This window comes from Juglans regia, chromosome 16 (genome assembly GCF_001411555.2).
Source record: "Juglans regia cultivar Chandler chromosome 16, Walnut 2.0, whole genome shotgun sequence".
Taxonomy (NCBI): Eukaryota; Viridiplantae; Streptophyta; class Magnoliopsida; order Fagales; family Juglandaceae; genus Juglans; species Juglans regia.
The window spans coordinates 13,665,788-13,683,642 of record NC_049916.1 but is presented as its reverse complement, the minus strand read 5'-3'; the positions used below and the strand labels follow the sequence as shown (position 1 = coordinate 13,683,642).

At 32.8% G+C, this 17,855-nt stretch overlaps 1 protein-coding gene across 1 annotated transcript in view; it reads right to left on the bottom strand.

Moving 5' to 3' along the window:
* LOC108998137 (peroxisomal ATPase pex6-like) overlaps positions 1-2,569 on the bottom strand; it is a 38,022-nt gene extending 35,453 nt beyond the window's left edge. The window contains exons 1-5 of the mRNA XM_018974597.2: positions 2,267-2,569; positions 799-1,405; positions 565-689; positions 383-477; positions 66-305 (exon numbers count right to left, since the gene is read on the bottom strand). Coding sequence (XP_018830142.2) covers positions 66-305; positions 383-477; positions 565-689; positions 799-1,382 — 1,044 coding nt within the window. The 5' untranslated portion in view covers positions 1,383-1,405; positions 2,267-2,569. The remainder of the gene's footprint in view (positions 1-65; positions 306-382; positions 478-564; positions 690-798; positions 1,406-2,266) is intronic.
* Positions 2,570-17,855: the final 15,286 nt, after the last annotated feature.

Genomic DNA, 17,855 nt, shown 5'->3' with positions numbered 1-17,855 from the left:
TGAAAAAGAATAGGCAAATATGACCAATGAACAATGTCAAACCCCAATACCCCAAAATCCAATACCTTTCCAAAATCTTCAAGGTTGCATGGAATAAGCTTCTTGAGAGCCGCTTCTGCAGTTGCTTGCACATCATCTTCATCATTATCACTACCATCTACATTCGCCTCAGCACTGCTCGACCACTCTTCTTCATTGCTCGCATCATTCTCATCTTCAACCTCCGATTCTGAAGTAGCCTCGTCCCCGGATTCTGCATCATTATCATCTGATTCACATTCTGACGTAAAATCATCACCAAAATCCTGCTCCAATATTGACAGAAAATTATTATAAAAATCCTTGACTAAAATAAATAATCAAAAATTGTCAATACTCTTACGTAAGGAGCAAGAACACTGCTGTCAAGCACCAGTAGGGGAACTTGTAGATCCCGTGCAAGTGCTCTCACTAATCTCTCTCGGTACAGTTCAGTGCCTGTAGAATTATTACTTCCATCCTCTTAATAAGCACAAGTAAAGACAGGTAGTTGTCTTCAAAATTTGGACAGGGTCAGTGACCAACCTGGAATGCTTTGAAGCAATATTCTCCCACTTGAAGTTGTCAACCGAGCACCATAAGATGCAGTGAACTTCTTATGTTTCAAATGAGAGGCAGCACATTCCACCAAAATATTTTTGGTGTGCTCACTATAAGAGCAGAAAAAGAAAATTCACGAAAACTTTAAATTACTGAAAAGTATCGTAAACTAAAGATTCAAAGTAATAATGACTAGAGATATGAGCAAGTAGTAAATACTGAATATGGTAAGGGAATGTCTCCCAAGATACTGATATATTTTCCCAAGGAACAATCCTCCGTAAAAACTCAGTTTTGAACTTCTCGCGTCTGGTTGAAAAAGGTGATTCCCTCATCTTACTCTCAATAGCAAGCTTCTCATTGGCCAGCCACTCTTTCTGATCTTGCTCCCCAAGCCAAGCATGCGCATCAGAACGCCTCACATCTTCATTAACATTTTGTCGCCGAGTCTTTCCCTTATCAGAGCTACTCCCATCTTCGATGGATGTATGCTTATCCTCACTCGCATTCCTTCCATCACCTTCAGAACTATAGACACGTAGCTGGCTACTCTTTGAATATAAACTAAGCCTCGCATGCAGACCACTGTAAGTACTACAACCACCAATAGCCCTGGATGTAATAGAGTCTAAAACATATCTTCTGATCAAACCATTATGTGAAGAGTGGCTTCTCTTCACGAGTGTACGACTCAAGAATTGAGAAGAAGCATGCTCTGGGCAGTTTGGCCAACTCAAACCTTTGGGTTGCTGAAACTCAGAACCCCATCTCCGATATCTAAACTTTATTCTTCTCGCATACATCGCTACCTTTTATTTTCAGCTTGCTGCATGGCATCATAAACTGCCATTAGTTAACACCTAAAATTATGATTGAAAATGCCAAAACCACTCCCAGTACTCCAATGGGTTTGAGTGAAAATGGGTTGCTCATATCTGATTGATTCAACTCTGTTTATCGCAATGTGGATAGAAAAAAGAAAAAACAAGAGTTCTCACATAAACGAAGAATCAAGATATTGGCATCAATTTCATGGATTTTTTCTGTTTATCCTCGAAAATCCATTTTCTAAATTTTGTATATCACTAACAAATTTAATCTTCAGACGAATTTAATCACAAGACCCGACCATATGTTTTCTATTTACTTTTTATTTTCCTTTAAAGTGCTCTTTGATGAAGGAAACAACGACAGATGTTACACATACAAGCAGCAATCAGCGTGCTCTAAAATGATTTTATAAATTTCCAATATTGTTCCCAAGAGTAGCTTTCAGCATAATCAGTTTGATAACCTAAGCATTAATAAAAGAAAAATTATATTCTCAAGTCGGTGAGCAGAACACACGTTTGATTAGGCATAATTTGATTTGAAAAATAAATTTTAAAATTTGAATGTTACAAATCAAATCTTATTATTTAATTGATGTAGATAATGTGTTCTAGATACTGGATTGAGAATATAATAACTTTTAATAAAAAAGTTTAAAATCTTTATCACTTCTTCATTCGTCAGATTTATCGTCATTAAGATTTATGAAGGTCTAAAAACTTCGACTTCTTTCTTTGCTCCCATCAATTCTTGAGCAATAACGAATGTGGAAATAGACAAAAGCATAAGAACTCAACCCATTTTCAGATAAATCACAGTCCACTGAATGTTAGAGATACAGAGAGAGCGATAATACCTTATTTGATAGCTTTGAAAACCTAGATTGGGTCCACGTCCATAAAGAGAAATAGAGCGGTAAAAGAGGAAGGAGAGCTAAAGGAGGTGCTGAAGGACCGTTTAGCAAGGAAGAGAGATCAGACGTGGGTTTCCGTGAGTTAAGTGTAAGCGCCGGGCACGGACGATGGGAGGTGAAACTGTGCGTATGCGGGCGTGGGCAATTTCTGCGTTTACTCGCATCATGCGTAGTGTAGCAGTAGGTTCGACACCGCGTAGAACGATGGGCAGGGTCTCTGTGGTTACCCTTGGTCCACCTCTAAGGCCCAAAGGCAAAATACGTTCGGCTCTCCTTGAAAAGGCCTATCCTTTCTTTGCCATAATTTTCTTAAAATAATAATAATATTAAAATATATTTAACTTATCTTAAAAAAGCCCAACTTCTAAGTCTCGTTTATATTGAGAAACGATTTCAACTCATTTCATTTCATTATTATAATTTTTTTAAATTTTCACACAAAATATAATGAATAATTTAACTTTTTTAAATATCAAAATAATAATAATATTAAAAAAAATATTTTAACTATATTTTATTCAACTTTCATCTAAAATCATCTCATTTTACTATCCAAACCACACATAACCAAAACGTTTTTATAATTAACTTCAAATTAGAGAAAATGAACTTGTAACTCTCTACCCTTAAATGAAGTGGCATATTTATATCGATTGATTGTGAAATGAGTTATAAGAGAATTGGTAGAGTTTAAGGTCTCATTTGAATGAGAAAATCTGCTCAGCCCCATGTCTCCTACAGCACTCCACACACTCTCCAATATGGCAAACCGGGTCTAATTCCACGTCACGGTTCTTTCCTCCCCTCCCTCACTCGACGAGACTTTCTCCCCCTCCTCAGTTCCCTTTCTGCCTCCCGAAAGCCAATATGTTTCTCCCCCTCCCTCACATCCCTTCTCCCTCCCGAAAGCCAATATGTTTCTCCCCCTCCCTCACATCCCTTTCTCCCTCCCGAAAGCCAGATATGTTTATCCCCCTCCCTCACATCCCTTTCTTCTCCTCCCGAAAGCCCTCACCTGATTCACCTTCTTCCAACGTCCTCACCCCAGCGAAAACCCTCCCATGTTGTAGCCCCTTGCAAACCGTCACCCCCATTTCTTTCCCTCCCAAAAGCCCAGCGAACACCACCTCACGCCGAGATCCCCCAGCCCTAGTATTCTCTCAACGCTGTAAGGCTAGAAGAAAAATTTCTCATCCTCACCCAAATAGTCTTTCACCCATGAAACCCTAGAAAAAATTTGAATCCTCACCCCAGCCCAAGGAGAAACCCCTTCACAGCTTCGAGCCCCTCCTTCACCCTCTTCAATGACCAATGCCTCCCTCTGTCGTCGTCTCCTCCATGGCATTGCTTCGTTTCTGTTCAGCTTGCTTGTAGGGTAAGAACTCCATGCCACTTTTCTATCTTTGAAAGTGTTGTATGCTTTTACAGGTTGTATTTGTGATGGTTTGACTTGGTTTTTTGCTTTTAAAATATGCCCTTTCCTTTAAAAACTATTATGCTATCGATCAAAAAACAAATTATGCACTTTGCAATACTAAAGAGAATTTGGCAAAGCATGCTTGTGGGTTGCAAATGTTTATCATTTTTTTATTTAAATAAGAGGATAAATAGTAGTTTCATCTTGTTGATTAGCAAACCTTTATTGTTTGTGCAGAGTTGCATATATGTCTTCTCTAATTGAGAGGGCAAAAAAGTGCTTAGACTTTTCAGCCAGTGTTTACATCACGCATCTCTTCATATGCATTGTCTATGGAGGTTGGCCTTCCTCAATAACCTGGTGGGTTCTAATAGTACTGGAATTGCAGTGATGGCTTTGCTAGGTGAATATATGTGCATTAAACGGGAACTGCGAGAGATTCCCAATGCACACGATACCATTCAAGTTAAGAAGTTTTCTTTTGTACATTACTTTTCTAGAAAAATTATTTTCCCCCTATGTGTTTCATTGCTGTTAAAGTTTTATGTTAAATTTGTTCCTATTTATACAAAGTAGTGGCTGCCAACTACTTTCTTGCAATGATGAATTTCCATTCTCTAATACATTTTCCTGTTGTTTTGGCACTCAACTTTTTTCTGTTACTGGAAATCAGGAAATGTAAGTCAGTCCCATTTATATGTTTAGGACATGCTTTTGTTCGTTACTGGAAATTTAAGTCAGTCTCATCTATATGTTTATTTGTTTTTTCTACAGAAATAATGTTGGATATGCAAAAATGGGTTTGGACAACACTTTGGACACTTGCAGGACTGAAGATTTATGGAAATAGTTGCAGCCAAATAATGGCTTTAGCTACTAGTTTTGTCTTTGTTGTTGTATTTGTTTAAACTCAAGTTAGAGAGATACAATACATTCTTGTTGTTTTATTTTGAAAACTGAACTGATGTATTTCCTTCCATAGTTATATGTTGAGTTGTAAGTATTAATTAATACTTGTGAAGTAGGAAGTATGTATTTATATGCAATGGAATGAGATTCTGCTTGGACAGCCCAAACTATATTTTGTTACAATTAAATGAGGGATTTGAATGGGATGGGGTTCTGATTTTATGTAATGGAATGAGGTTTTGTGGGCTTTATTTATATGCAATGAAATGAGGTAATGAATCTTCTGATTAATGGATTTGAATGAAATGAGAGATGTAGCTAGGGGACAAACCCGTGACACATTTTTCTTCTTTTATGATACCTGAGGCAAGTTGTCTCTGTTTATTTGATCAGATTCATTGATATTGATCAAGTTCTAGATAGCTGGTCTCATCTTATGGTTGCCAACTGCCCATTGGCTCACCAATTCGTGAGTTAGCATATATTTATCCAAAGACCATGACAAGAGGCATGGGATTGTTTGATCTCATTAGCTGGATTTTCTCCTGTAAAGAATGCATTCTAAAATAGAATAAAAAAGGTTGAAAATCAGAAAGGTAAAACGTCAAGGCATTCTAAAGTAGAAAGGCAAAATGCATCCCATACCTAAGCATGATGCATTCCAAAAATCCTGAACAATAAGACGACTCCTCATTGCATTTCACAATTGAACAAAAAATATTTACAAAGCTCAATGAAGTCCTATTTTTTTACACTTCAAAAAATAGTACCCCTTTTACATATCATGATTTACACTTCTTGACAATATTACACTTGAAGAAAATGAAACACTTTCATTTTCACAAAAATGCCACACGCCCAATCTTCCCTCATGTATGCTGAACGCATCACTCCTCTCATTGCTCATTATGTGGTTTATACCTGTACCAACAGTGCAAAAATCAAATGCACGACCATATAAAATGCTAACTGAATGAGTCTAACTAACTAACAGCAATATAAATGCATGACCATAAAAAATACTTCAACCAATTTCTGAAGATATTAAGTCCTATTGGGCATGCACGACCCATCCTGAATATTTTAAAATTCTAGAAAAATTAAACAAATACATTAAAAATGGAACAACGAGAAGAAAGACCTAAAAAAGTGAAACATATCACACCTCATCATTGCCAGGTGGCGTTGGTCGTGTGATAGTACTACACTGGGTTGGAATAACAATGTTGTTAACAATAGGACCAAGTTGTGCTTCTGGGACCTCACCATATTGTGAGTCTTCGTCAAATATTTTCTTTCACGTCTAATTTGAAAAAACAAAAATACACTTTCATTACACATTAATATGCATGCACTATACCATATAGAGAATTACTCGACCAGAATGTACTACCTATTTACATACATAAACAATGTATTAACTAGATGACAAGAATATCGGACACTACGACAGTTTCAAATAACGAATGTGTATTATACTTGAGTCCGTGAAATTGATGTAGAAGGCCTAGGTTTAAAAAGGTAGTGATGGTCTATAAGTGCCACCAATCTTTATAGTTGATTTAGTTATCTTTGGGAGTGTTTATCTTTCGATGGGATTGCTATTAAGCTTAATGATAGTCATCCACTCTTGCTTCTTTGATTGAAAACTCTTAAAAATAAAGAAAATCAGTCATATCTTTGCCACATTCAAAGAAGATGCATATCCTTTGTGATAGGGGAAACAAAAACATGGGACCAGAGGTTGTATGCTTTGGTCAAATGAGACCTGCGAATATGGGGTCTTTCCTTTTCTTATCCTTACCATAATACTTTGAGATTGAACTTTCAAGATTATAAATCATTGCAAGAAAATAAAGGGCCCAAAAACTATTGTGGATGAGCTTCTTCCATTCCTATCTACTACAATTTGGTGGAAAACAGAGAGAAATAGGAGATTTTATCACTTAACAGCAGTATCTTTTTTTTTTAAAAATGAACCATGGTCTCATAGAAGAAGACAATCTTTTATTACAAATTATTGACCTCTTCCAGACAACTAAATACATGATATATAGCTACCTATACAACTAAATGAGTATTGCATAATTTTTAATTAGAAATGGTAAAGCTTCAATATAGAGGCTAAACTCTTCAAATTATTATCAAAACTCGATAGATTCAAGTTATGTACAAATCACAACACCTAAGCACGTCCTACCCAAGGTTCAAATCTAGACCAATCGTCACCTTCAGATTGGAAAGCTTAAAACAGTGCATTACTTCATTACTCACCCAGTGTCTGTTAATCTTACTTATAGCGTTCAATATCTAATCTTAAAACGTAACAACAGTATGTATAAAACATCATCCCAAGTTTCATTCTTCAAGAAAATTCACATATTATAACAACCAAACTTTAAACAGTGGCTAAAATTTTCTAGTACCGAGAACAGAAAATCTAAATCGAAGAAAAGAGTTGTCAAGCTTATTGTGCAAGATCCTCGAGTGTTGCATGGGGTCGCATGGCATGATGACTTATAAAGTAAATGCGGAACCACCACATTTTCTTCCCTACATTTTCTTAACAACCAAACATGTATCCAAAAATAGAAACAAACAGTGGCTGAGAAGAAATACTGAGAAATACCCAAAATCAGCAACCAAAATACACAAAACACAGATTCAAACAAATACAAAACCACAGATCCAAGAAATACAAAAACATACAAAATGATTCATGCTTGGAAACAGAATGGAGAGAAAAAAAAAAAGACTTCTTTCGGTCGGTTCTTACCCTTGTCGGTGGCACTAGACGGCGGCGTTCGGAAGACGATCGGTGAGAAGTGCTGTGCAACGAAACCTAGTGGAAGAGAACCAAGCTTGGGGGGTGGGTGGGGGGAAACGCAGGGAATGAAATCTGGATGCTGTTTTTGATTTCGAGGTTTTAAATTTCAAAATGGCTCATTTGGTTAATTTTGAAAAAAAAAAAAAAACAAATTACAGGTCAGCAGTGTGCGGAGGTTGTGCTGCAGTAGGAGGTTGTATAGTAAGATTCCATTTGAATAATGAAATCTCATCTTACCATCTCATTTTATCTTATCTCAATATCAAAATACCACAAATAAAAATATTTTTTAATTTCAAATTTTTAATTTTTTCATCTAATCATTACCTAAACATTGTAACTTTTCTAAAATTTCAAAAAAAAAAAAAACATATAAAACAATTCAACTTTTATAAATCACAAAACAAAAATTATATTAAAAAATTATATTCTACCAATATTTTTGCTTTGTAATATTTTTATTCTACTTTTTTCTCTCTCATTTCTCATAACCTCATAAAACATTTTAACTCAAACTATTTATAACTCATATCATCTCAACTTAAATATCTCACTACTATTTACAAATTATCTCAACTCACTAGCCAAACCAACCCTAAGAGGTTATTTGGGAAAAGTATTTCATTTCATTTCATATCATCTCAAAATTTCTCATAGTTTTCTTCTCAATCATCATTCAAACACAAACACTATTTAATTTCAAATTTTCAAAATTTTCATCTAATCATTATCTAATTTATTAATATCGTGTTTCGTACATTTTTTGGCTAAGTTCAAACAACTCGGATCTTCAAAGTTGGGCTGGGAAAACGAAGAAGAAAAAGGCTGGGAGAAAGCGGCATTGAGGCCAGGGAGCCTTTGATGCCTAAATCAGCAGTAGTATATTTTGAAAGTTTATAAATAATAAGAGAGTTTTCTCGCACCTAGGGATCGCTATTTATACCGAGAGTCTGAGGGATAGATCGTACCTGCCCTAGGGGGGCCATGTCCTTTATACTATTCCTTTTATCAAAATCATTTATTGCGGCATGCCTATATGACGATGTCATTAATGTGGTGTGAAGCTCGAGTCGTGGTGTTATTAACGCAGCGTGGTTTCCTAATTTACTTTACTTTACAGGCGACCTTGGTAGCCCGTCAATGTTATCCTATTAGGGGATCAAGGGTTCTACTTACTTCCTGCTCGCTCACTTAGGCAGGTACTCATGAGATGGACGCCGTTTGAAAGAGTTCCAGGGTGGCAAGTCCCATCCCCCATGTCGTCTACTCCCACATGGAGGTCGCGTCAAGGGATGTCTCCCCGTATGTCTAGGTCTCTCGAGGGTTAGCTCGGCCGACCCCTGTGTGGGCTGGCCGATGGACCTGTTTGTGTTGGACTAGGCTTTAACTTATTTTCTTAGTTGCTCCTCCCAGGCCCACTACTCGGGCCACAAGATGGGTAATTACCCTGCCAATTCCTATAGGACTCGTCTAATGAGAATTCTTCTTCTTTTTCTTTCTTTTTATTTTTTTATTTTTTTTATTTACGATCGGCTTAGGGATACTGATGTAGAGAGTTAGAGGGCCATGTTCTAGGCCCCAGGGGAGGAGGGGCTTAGTGGCGGTATCCAATGATTTTGATCCACTCCGCCAGTGTCGAAGCTGCTCTCGACAACCCTGCAAGCCGATAATTCCTTGTTTGCATGGTTTTTGTTCATCTTTATTAGCCAGTTGTCTCCTTGGTGCTTTAGCGATGTCATTGATGAGGCCGATATCTTTCTACTTTTTCTTTAAGCTAGCTTCCTTCCTTTTCTCGTTAGTTTCTCAGACGCGCTTTACCCCGCTTATTCCTTTAGCTTTTTCCCTTGCACCATCGTGCTCTATTTTGACATGTAACTAGGCAGCTTGGAATGTGAGGCAACATTCTAGTTGCTTGATGCTTTGTCGTTGTAGACAGTGTTCATGTCGGGTAACCGAAAGACTAGGCCTGCACTTCATTGGGGAGAGGTCAGGATGCCTTAAGCCAAACCCGCCCCCTTAATTTCCCGATGAGGTAACTTCTTCAAACGGCTATGGGGCTGGTCCGCTCTTTATAGCGATGGGGATTGGGGTAAAAGTTTGGGCAGCCGGGAGGCTGGGCCTGCTCTCCTCTGCAGGAGGGACGAGGTGGTCTTTAAAGCAACTTGCCTTTGTAGCCCCGCAAGTAGGGTTGAAAGTCGGCCGGTCAAGACAGATAAAACCGATCGGACCGGACCAATCCGAAAAAAGTCTTGGCCGGTTCGGTCTTAAGAAACTAAAGGTTTCGATCTGGTCCTGGGTTAGGGGTTTTCGAACCGGACCAACTGAAAATATAAAATTAATTTTTATTTTTTATATATTGTTTTTATATAAGAATTGTATAATAAATTAAGAAATTTTCATCTAACTTACCCCATGTACAACATAAAATTTTAAAGGCATATATCCCAGATAATAAATAGATAATAATAGATAATATTAATAGGAATAATAGGAGGTAAAATCGGCCATATACATGATAGCAGATTGAACAGGCGGTATAACCGACCATATGCATGAGGAATTAAATAATATAGGAAAGAGATATGAAATAAACTTCTTCATTAAAAACATAATACTTACCAGGAGACTAATTCTCAAAGGAGTTGGAGGTTGAAGACATAAGGAAAAGAAGATTGAGAGATTTACAAAGTGAGGAGGACTGGAACATAAAGGTTTAGGCGAGAGATGAGGGATTTTAAATCAGGAATTCTGAATGCCCTTCTTCCTTCGGGAACTCTTTATATAGGCACTAGAATAGTACAATACAGTCATTCTAATAATACAAAAATAGTATCAGCCGACACTAAAAACAAACTAACACAGTACAAGACACATAAACTAGTATGTACAATAATCGAACATGAATAATAATCTTCTGGAAAGATAATATTCCTGTCAATTTCCATCCATCATGCTGACTAATTGATAAAATAATAATCTTTTGGAATCACATAATCTGATGGTCATAATTCGCTAATTCCAGTTAAAACGAGTCTAAAAATCCATCAGATGTGCTGGATGGTAAGATGAGTAATCTTGAGAATGAGAGGCGGCTTGGTTACTCTGAGAATGAGAGGCCTGTTGAGAAGGTGAGGCCTGATGGGCTGGTGATAATGCGGGTTGCTGTATTAGAGATAATTTGGCTAGATGATGTGCTTCTTCTTCATCTTCATTGTCTGAAACTTATGACATTACTTCGGCTAATGTTTTCAAATCCTTCTTGTTGGTAATGGATGCTAGTTGAGCTTGAAATCTGCTTCATAGGACTGAAACTTCTGGAGTTTTAGTAACTTTTGAAAACATATTTAATATATGATCATAATTGTATTTTTCCACCATTTGATAGAAACTTGGCAGGCTAGAAACATAATGGATTTGAGAGAGGGATGAGGTTTGATGACATATTCCCATTTTATAATTCAATTTAATTTTGTTTTGAGAAAGAAAAGTAGAAGCGGTGAACAATGGTTTAATTCTGGTGGACTGTCATTTTGTGAAGTAAAAATTCAGAGACTCTCTTAGAGAGGAAGAGGAAGGAGAAGAGGTTCGGGTCCATAATATTCCCACCATAGTAAGAACCATTTCGGGAGTTTGTTGATTTCTTATAATTTGTCAAAATGAAGAAATCATGAATGATGCAAATTTTTATTTTATTTCAGGAACATTTTTGTCCATGCTTTCTGATAATCATAATAAGACAGATCATAAGGATGAGAAAACTTTCTTGTTAAATAGGGATTTTTTTTCACATTGTTCCAAAGTGAGAACCTGTTTAATGGTGAGTTTATGAAAAGTAATAATTGGAAATGCAGTCGGAGAAGGCTGAGTTTGAAGAGAACAAGGAATTTCAGAGAGAATAATTGAGTAGGTGTCTACTAATATGAATTCATAAAAATGCTGAGTTTTCATAATATTTTGCGGAACATAATGCCAGTCTGGTAAAAGAAATGTATCAAGTAATTTTTGAGGGTCAGACAGGTGTTAGATTTCAGATTCGATGGAGAAGACTAGGTGCCAATGAGATTTGACGATAATAGAAGATGAAGAAGAATGAGAAACAGCTTTGGAATAGGCTGGTAATTTTGGAGAGACTAATGTGGAAAATGAATTGTAAGATGGTCTAATATTTTGTGGTAATGACCATAATACTATATATGGTCTTGGAGTTGCAGAAGGACAAGGTGAAGGATAGGGAGGAGATGATGGCTGTGCATATGAAGATTTGGAATTTATTTTTGACTTTGAAGTTGACATGATTTTCCTTGTAAGAATTATCGGGATAGAAAATCAGGAAGATAATTAGATTTTCCTTTAATATGTTCAATATCGAAATAAAAAATATTTAATATAACTTGACATCTAGCAAATATTTACTTAGCAGCCAAGTTTTTCACATCATTAATCAAAACTTCCTTGGCTAATTTACAATCTATTCTAAATAAAAACTTTTGATTCAACAAATCATCTTGAAATTTGAAAATGCATAATCAATAGCTAAAATTTCTTTTTTAATAGTACTGTAAATCTTTTGGTACATCAGGAATGGAATCGAACAATCTGTTCCAAATCAGTTGATAGTTTTTGTTTCATAATTCCTCCATATCCAAAATCAGAGGCATTTGTTTTAACAATTTTAAAAGTATGAGGAGATGAAATTCCTAAGCATGATAATTTCTTAACATGAGCCTTAATTTGTTTTATAATATTCGTATGTTTTTCTGTCCAAGGAGGTTGATTCTTTTTTAATATTTTAAATAATGGTTTACATAATTATCTGAGAGATTGATAAAAGTCTGCAACATAATTGAGACTTTCTAAAAATTTTTGTAGTTGTTGCTTATCTTTTATTTCAACTGAAAATTTATCAGCAAATTCTATTGCTCTCTTAATTGAGATAATAGTTCCTTGATAAATCTCATGTCCAATGAATCTAATTTTATCTTGAAATAATTTTATTTTAGGTGATGAAATGACTAATCTATTTTATTTGATGATTTAATCGAAAGTATTTAAATGTTTCTAATGTTGTTTAATAGATGAAGAAAATATTAATACATAATCTATATAAATTGTCGAAAAATGAGTAAGAGTGGTAAATATCTCATTCATAATATTTTGAAATTCACTAGGAGTATTTTTTAATTCAAATGGCATAACATTCCATTCAAAATGTCCAAATGGAACTGTAAATGCTGTTTTATAATGATCTTTTTCGCAATTTAGATTTGCCAAAAGTCACTTTTCATGTCAAATTTTAAAAATATTGTAACATCAAATAGTCAGGACAATAAATATTTTTTATTAGGAATTGAGTATTTAATTCATTGTAATACTTTATTTAAAGATTTATAATTGATAACCAGACAAGAAACTCATCTTTCTAATTCTTCTTGTTTTTTAACATAAAAGGCAGCACAACTCCATGGTGATTTACTTTTCCGTATTAATCTTTTTTATCTTAAATCATTAATTTCTTTTTTACAGTATTCTAATAATTCATTATTCATTTGAATATGTCTAGTCTTGGTTGAAATATTTTTCTTAGAAATTCTTTTTTCATAGGGTAATTCAACTATATGTTGTTTTCTGTTCCAAAAAGCATTAGACAGGTTAGAGCATACTTCATTTTCAATTATAGTTTTACAATTTTCAATTTTTTTTGGATTAATGACAGGTCTTTTAATTGTTCTTGAATTCTTTTATATTTTAATTCTTATTTTAAGAAACTTATCTGATTTTCTTTTCTTCTAATACTATTTTTTGTTAAAAAATTAATTTCTTTGGTTAATGAGACTTTTTTTAAAGAGTTAATTTCTTTTGATACTGGAGGAAATAAGAATTTAAATTGAATTTATTGTCCATGTATTTTAGTAAAGATTCTTCTTCTATTACAGAGAAAGGATAAAGTAGGGTAAGAAAGAGATTTCCTAATTTTACTTTAGTATTTATATTTTTTACTAAAATAAATGTTATTTTAAAGCAAATTTCATTATTATAGATATGTGCATTGGATAATTTGTAATTTATATTTAATTTTGTTCCATTGACTTGGGATAATGTTTCTTTCTTTTTTTCAAAATATCTAAAAGGTATTAATCTCTATTGTATACAATTTAAATCTGCTCATATATCTAATAGGGCAATTGCAGTAAAAGAAAATTCTTGATTAATTCAAATTGTTATTTCAACATACCATTTTTAAAAATTTATCTCATCAAGGATATTAATGAAATTATCTGCTTCATCTTTTATAACTAAAGTTGAACATTCTCCTTATTCTTTATTATGTTCTTTATCATAAAAATTATTTCCGTTTTTCTCTATTTTTAATAATATAATTTTTTATAATAATTGTTCATTTGAAACTTCTAATTTAAGATTTGATGTTTTTAATTTCTAATCTCCTGTTTTATCTCATTAATTTCTTGTTGTATATCTTGTAGCGTAATTTTTTGTTTATCGGTTTTAAATCTTCCTATTATTTATGAAAAATTATAAGGTATTGAGGATGACGTTACTAAAGTATTTTGATTATTAAAAGTATCTTTTAACTTTTCTAAATAATCTTTTCTTTCTTGAGGGTTACTAATTTTGTCTATTAATTCTAATATAATGTCTTCTTGTTTTGAAAGTACATTAATAGTTTTGTTACAGATACAATTATCCTTATTTAAACAATTACAAATATGTACTTCGTCTTCTTCTGATTCACTATCAGAATAGGGCTCTGAAAAACTTAATTCTTTTAATTGATAGATTTCTTCTTCTTCTGAAGAACTATTTTCTTTTTCACTTGAATATATTATAAAAATGTCTAATAATTTATCTTTTAATGCTTCAGATATATCCAGTTCATTAATCTGTTATTTGACTTTATAATTTGATTTATAATGTCCAACTTTTCCGCATTTATAACAAACAATTTTTTTTTCTTTTGATTAGTCTTTTTAAGACTTTTTAGTGATTTATTATATGTTTGTTTATCTTTTATCTTTTTATAGAGGTTTTTGTATTTTTGTTTTTTGTTAGAATAATTCTTATAAACTTTTTTTACATTTTTGTGTCTTCTTGAAGGGGTTAATAATGTTGTATAACCAATTGTTCACAAAAAGGTACCTAATTCTTTTCTAGCAAATTTATTTTCTTTCCCCATTTGTTTTTTTAATCTTAAATAATTGCACATAGTTAATCCAGTTGTATTAATATTAGTTATTATATCACCATATGTGAGATTATGAAAGTCAATAGTACCATATGATTTTAATAATGATTCTCCTACCTTTTGGGCGAAATAATATGGAAGTCCAGCTATGAACTTTTCCTTTCAGTATGGCTGTTGGCAATCATTTATGATCATAACTTTAGTTAGAAATATATCTTCATACTAACGAAAATCAAATAATTGATGGCATTTTAAATTAATCAATAAATCACTAGTTCTTTCTTTGAATTGAACCGGATCACCAACAAAATATTTAGTTAATGCATATATTAATGTATTTACAGCATCTCCTAAAGGTAAATCGTTTTTTGTTTTAATCACTTGCATGTTTTCATCATATTTATATGCAGGTAATATTCGTGACCTTTCTTCATATAAAGATAGTGATCCCACCAACCTTTTAATTGGCCAGTAAATCTTGTGACAATAATATGTGCTACTTGGTGATCTGTTTTACTATTACTTTTATATACGTTAGCAACCATAATCATTTCTTGGAAATGATTTAATATTTCATACTTGGATAATCCGTCTATATTCCATTCATATAATACATATGGTGCGAAAGAAGATCTTACTATTTATTCTCTTTTCTCGAATTGCATATTCGGTAGAGTAGGCCTTGGATACCAATTTCGAGTAATGGAAACATGATGTTTAGAATCTCTAACTGAAAAGCTATTAACATGATCTCCTCTAATATTATTTATTTGTAAATCTAGATTTTTAAATTGGTTTTCAATATTACTAATTTCAGAGTCAGATAATATATGTGAGTCTATCTTACTTAATACATTAATATGTGGTTGTTTTGAGGTAGATGCAGCATTACCAATAGTTAATTTTTCTAATTTACTAAAGATTTGTTCTAACAAATCATTTTTATTTTTGGAAAAAACTATTTTTAAATGAGATGGAATCTCATGGGGAACAAACAAATGAGTTTCTTTTTCTTCTTTAATAGTGGGTTTTATAGGAGATATTTGGACATCAATTCTTTCTAATTGTTTACTCATATTTTTAGATATAAATTGGTATAATTGTTTTGTTAGATTATATTATCAAGATTTTTATCAATATTTGTAATATTATATTTTTTTATTGGTGAAGCCAAAATTTGAGTATTTCTTTGATTGAACTTGATAGTTTCAAAATGGGGGTATTCCTCATAAATAGTCTGATTATTTTCTCCTTTAATCCATTGGTTAGTAGTCCTGTTTATGATAGACAATTGATTTGATTTATATATCTCAAACCATATAAAGAAAGGTATATTAAACTGTATTTTCTCTAAATCATCATAATATTTTACTTGAATATAATCTCTTTCTATTATTGTAAAGGTTGAGAAACAATTATAAAGGTTGAATATACAATTAATATTCTATTAATTGTTTATTACCAATTAACCTATCATCAATTTACCATTAAATAATTACTAACATCTACATCTATCTAAAGTTATTAGATGACTTTTTTTTAAGATATCTAAGTTGCAAGTAAATATAAAGTAATGTGATTTACTTACCAAAAAATAGATCATGTGAATTCAGTTTAATAGCAATCCAGGCAGTGTTTGGGTTGTAGCAACGTGGTTTGGTGTGATTTATTATATTCTTTCTAATTAAAAGTGTTTTGGGAATGAAGATATTCTTTGAGGTTAGATGAACCAATGATTATCATCAGTTATTGGGGGAAAAATTGATGTATGGGAATGAAGATTCTTTTGTTTTGTTGGGTTTTATGCCATCCTTGTTAATTTTTTCATTTGATTTCCCTTCAAACAGGTTGATGTCTTCTCAAATAGAAAATTATTTTTAGATATAGATCTCTGGTCTGTATCGGAGTGAGCACAAATTTAAAACAAAACATAACTTTTCTGGGTCTGGTTTTCTTATCCAAACCTTTTAGTTTTTTTTTTATTTTTTTATTTTTATTTTATTTATTTATTTTTTGGGTGGTGGTAGTTTTCTCTTCTGTTTCTTTCCATTTTTCAGGAATCTTTAGTATCAACATGTGAAAAACAAGATAAATGATCTTATAAGTACACCTATTGTAATTAAATAAGTGCTGTAAATATATTATTGAAGTATAACATGATGTATAAACTCGTTAACTTGAAGTATATATTTAGTAATCTCGGTCTTTAAGTACAAGGATTTGTTGGGTATGTTAGGAAAAACAATAGAAAAAATTGAAATTTCTTAAATAATCAACAGATTGTTAGCTGTCAAAAAAAAAAAAAAAAGAATTTACGTTGTATACGCTTTGTTCAAAACTAAGTCTATCAACTAATACCTGTGCTTCAGTGCTTTGAGTTTGAGAATGATGACAACTGTTTTACCAATCCTAGTTTAGCCAGAATGGTTCTTTGCATATTCTTTTTAAAACCTCTACCTTTCTTTTTCTTTTTTGTCATTTTCTCATTTATTCAGTGATAATTTCTTTTCTTTTGCTGATTCTACTCACATTTTCCAGTAGTGACTAAAAATGGTGAGTACCCAGCATAAACTTATGGTTTGTTTTGGAATTGTTATATATATGTTGTTTCCCACATTTCTGTGTTTCCATTTGGTTGAGTTGAATATTTTGACTTTTCCTTACTTTTTTTTGAGTAAATTTGTATAGAGAAGGAGAAAATTGGTAGTACAAAACAGGTATGCCTTGATATTTCCACAAGATGTAATTTGACTTATCTAATGCTAGAAGTTGCAGAAACATTTAAAAAACTATTTTTGCGATTGGAGAATGATGCTGATTCTTTTTTTAGTTATTGTCGTAGTGTTAACTTGAGTCCCCCAAACTCTAGTGATAAAATGTTTAAAAATTTTTTATAATGTTACTGTAAGACTTTCTGGCTCTTTATATGTCACATCTAACGCATATTTCTATAAGATTTGTGGCATCAAATCATATTTTTCAAAAATGAGTCAAATTAATGATGTAGTGTTGAAATGTATGGCATCGAATATGAAAATTAAGTATGACAAATATTGGAAATCAATCAAAAAGACTAACTTAGTGATATTTATTGCTACTGTTCTTGATCCAAGATGTAAATTTAGTCTTTTATATTTTTTGTTCAAAAAAATATATGGTAGTAATTTAGTCGAAAAAA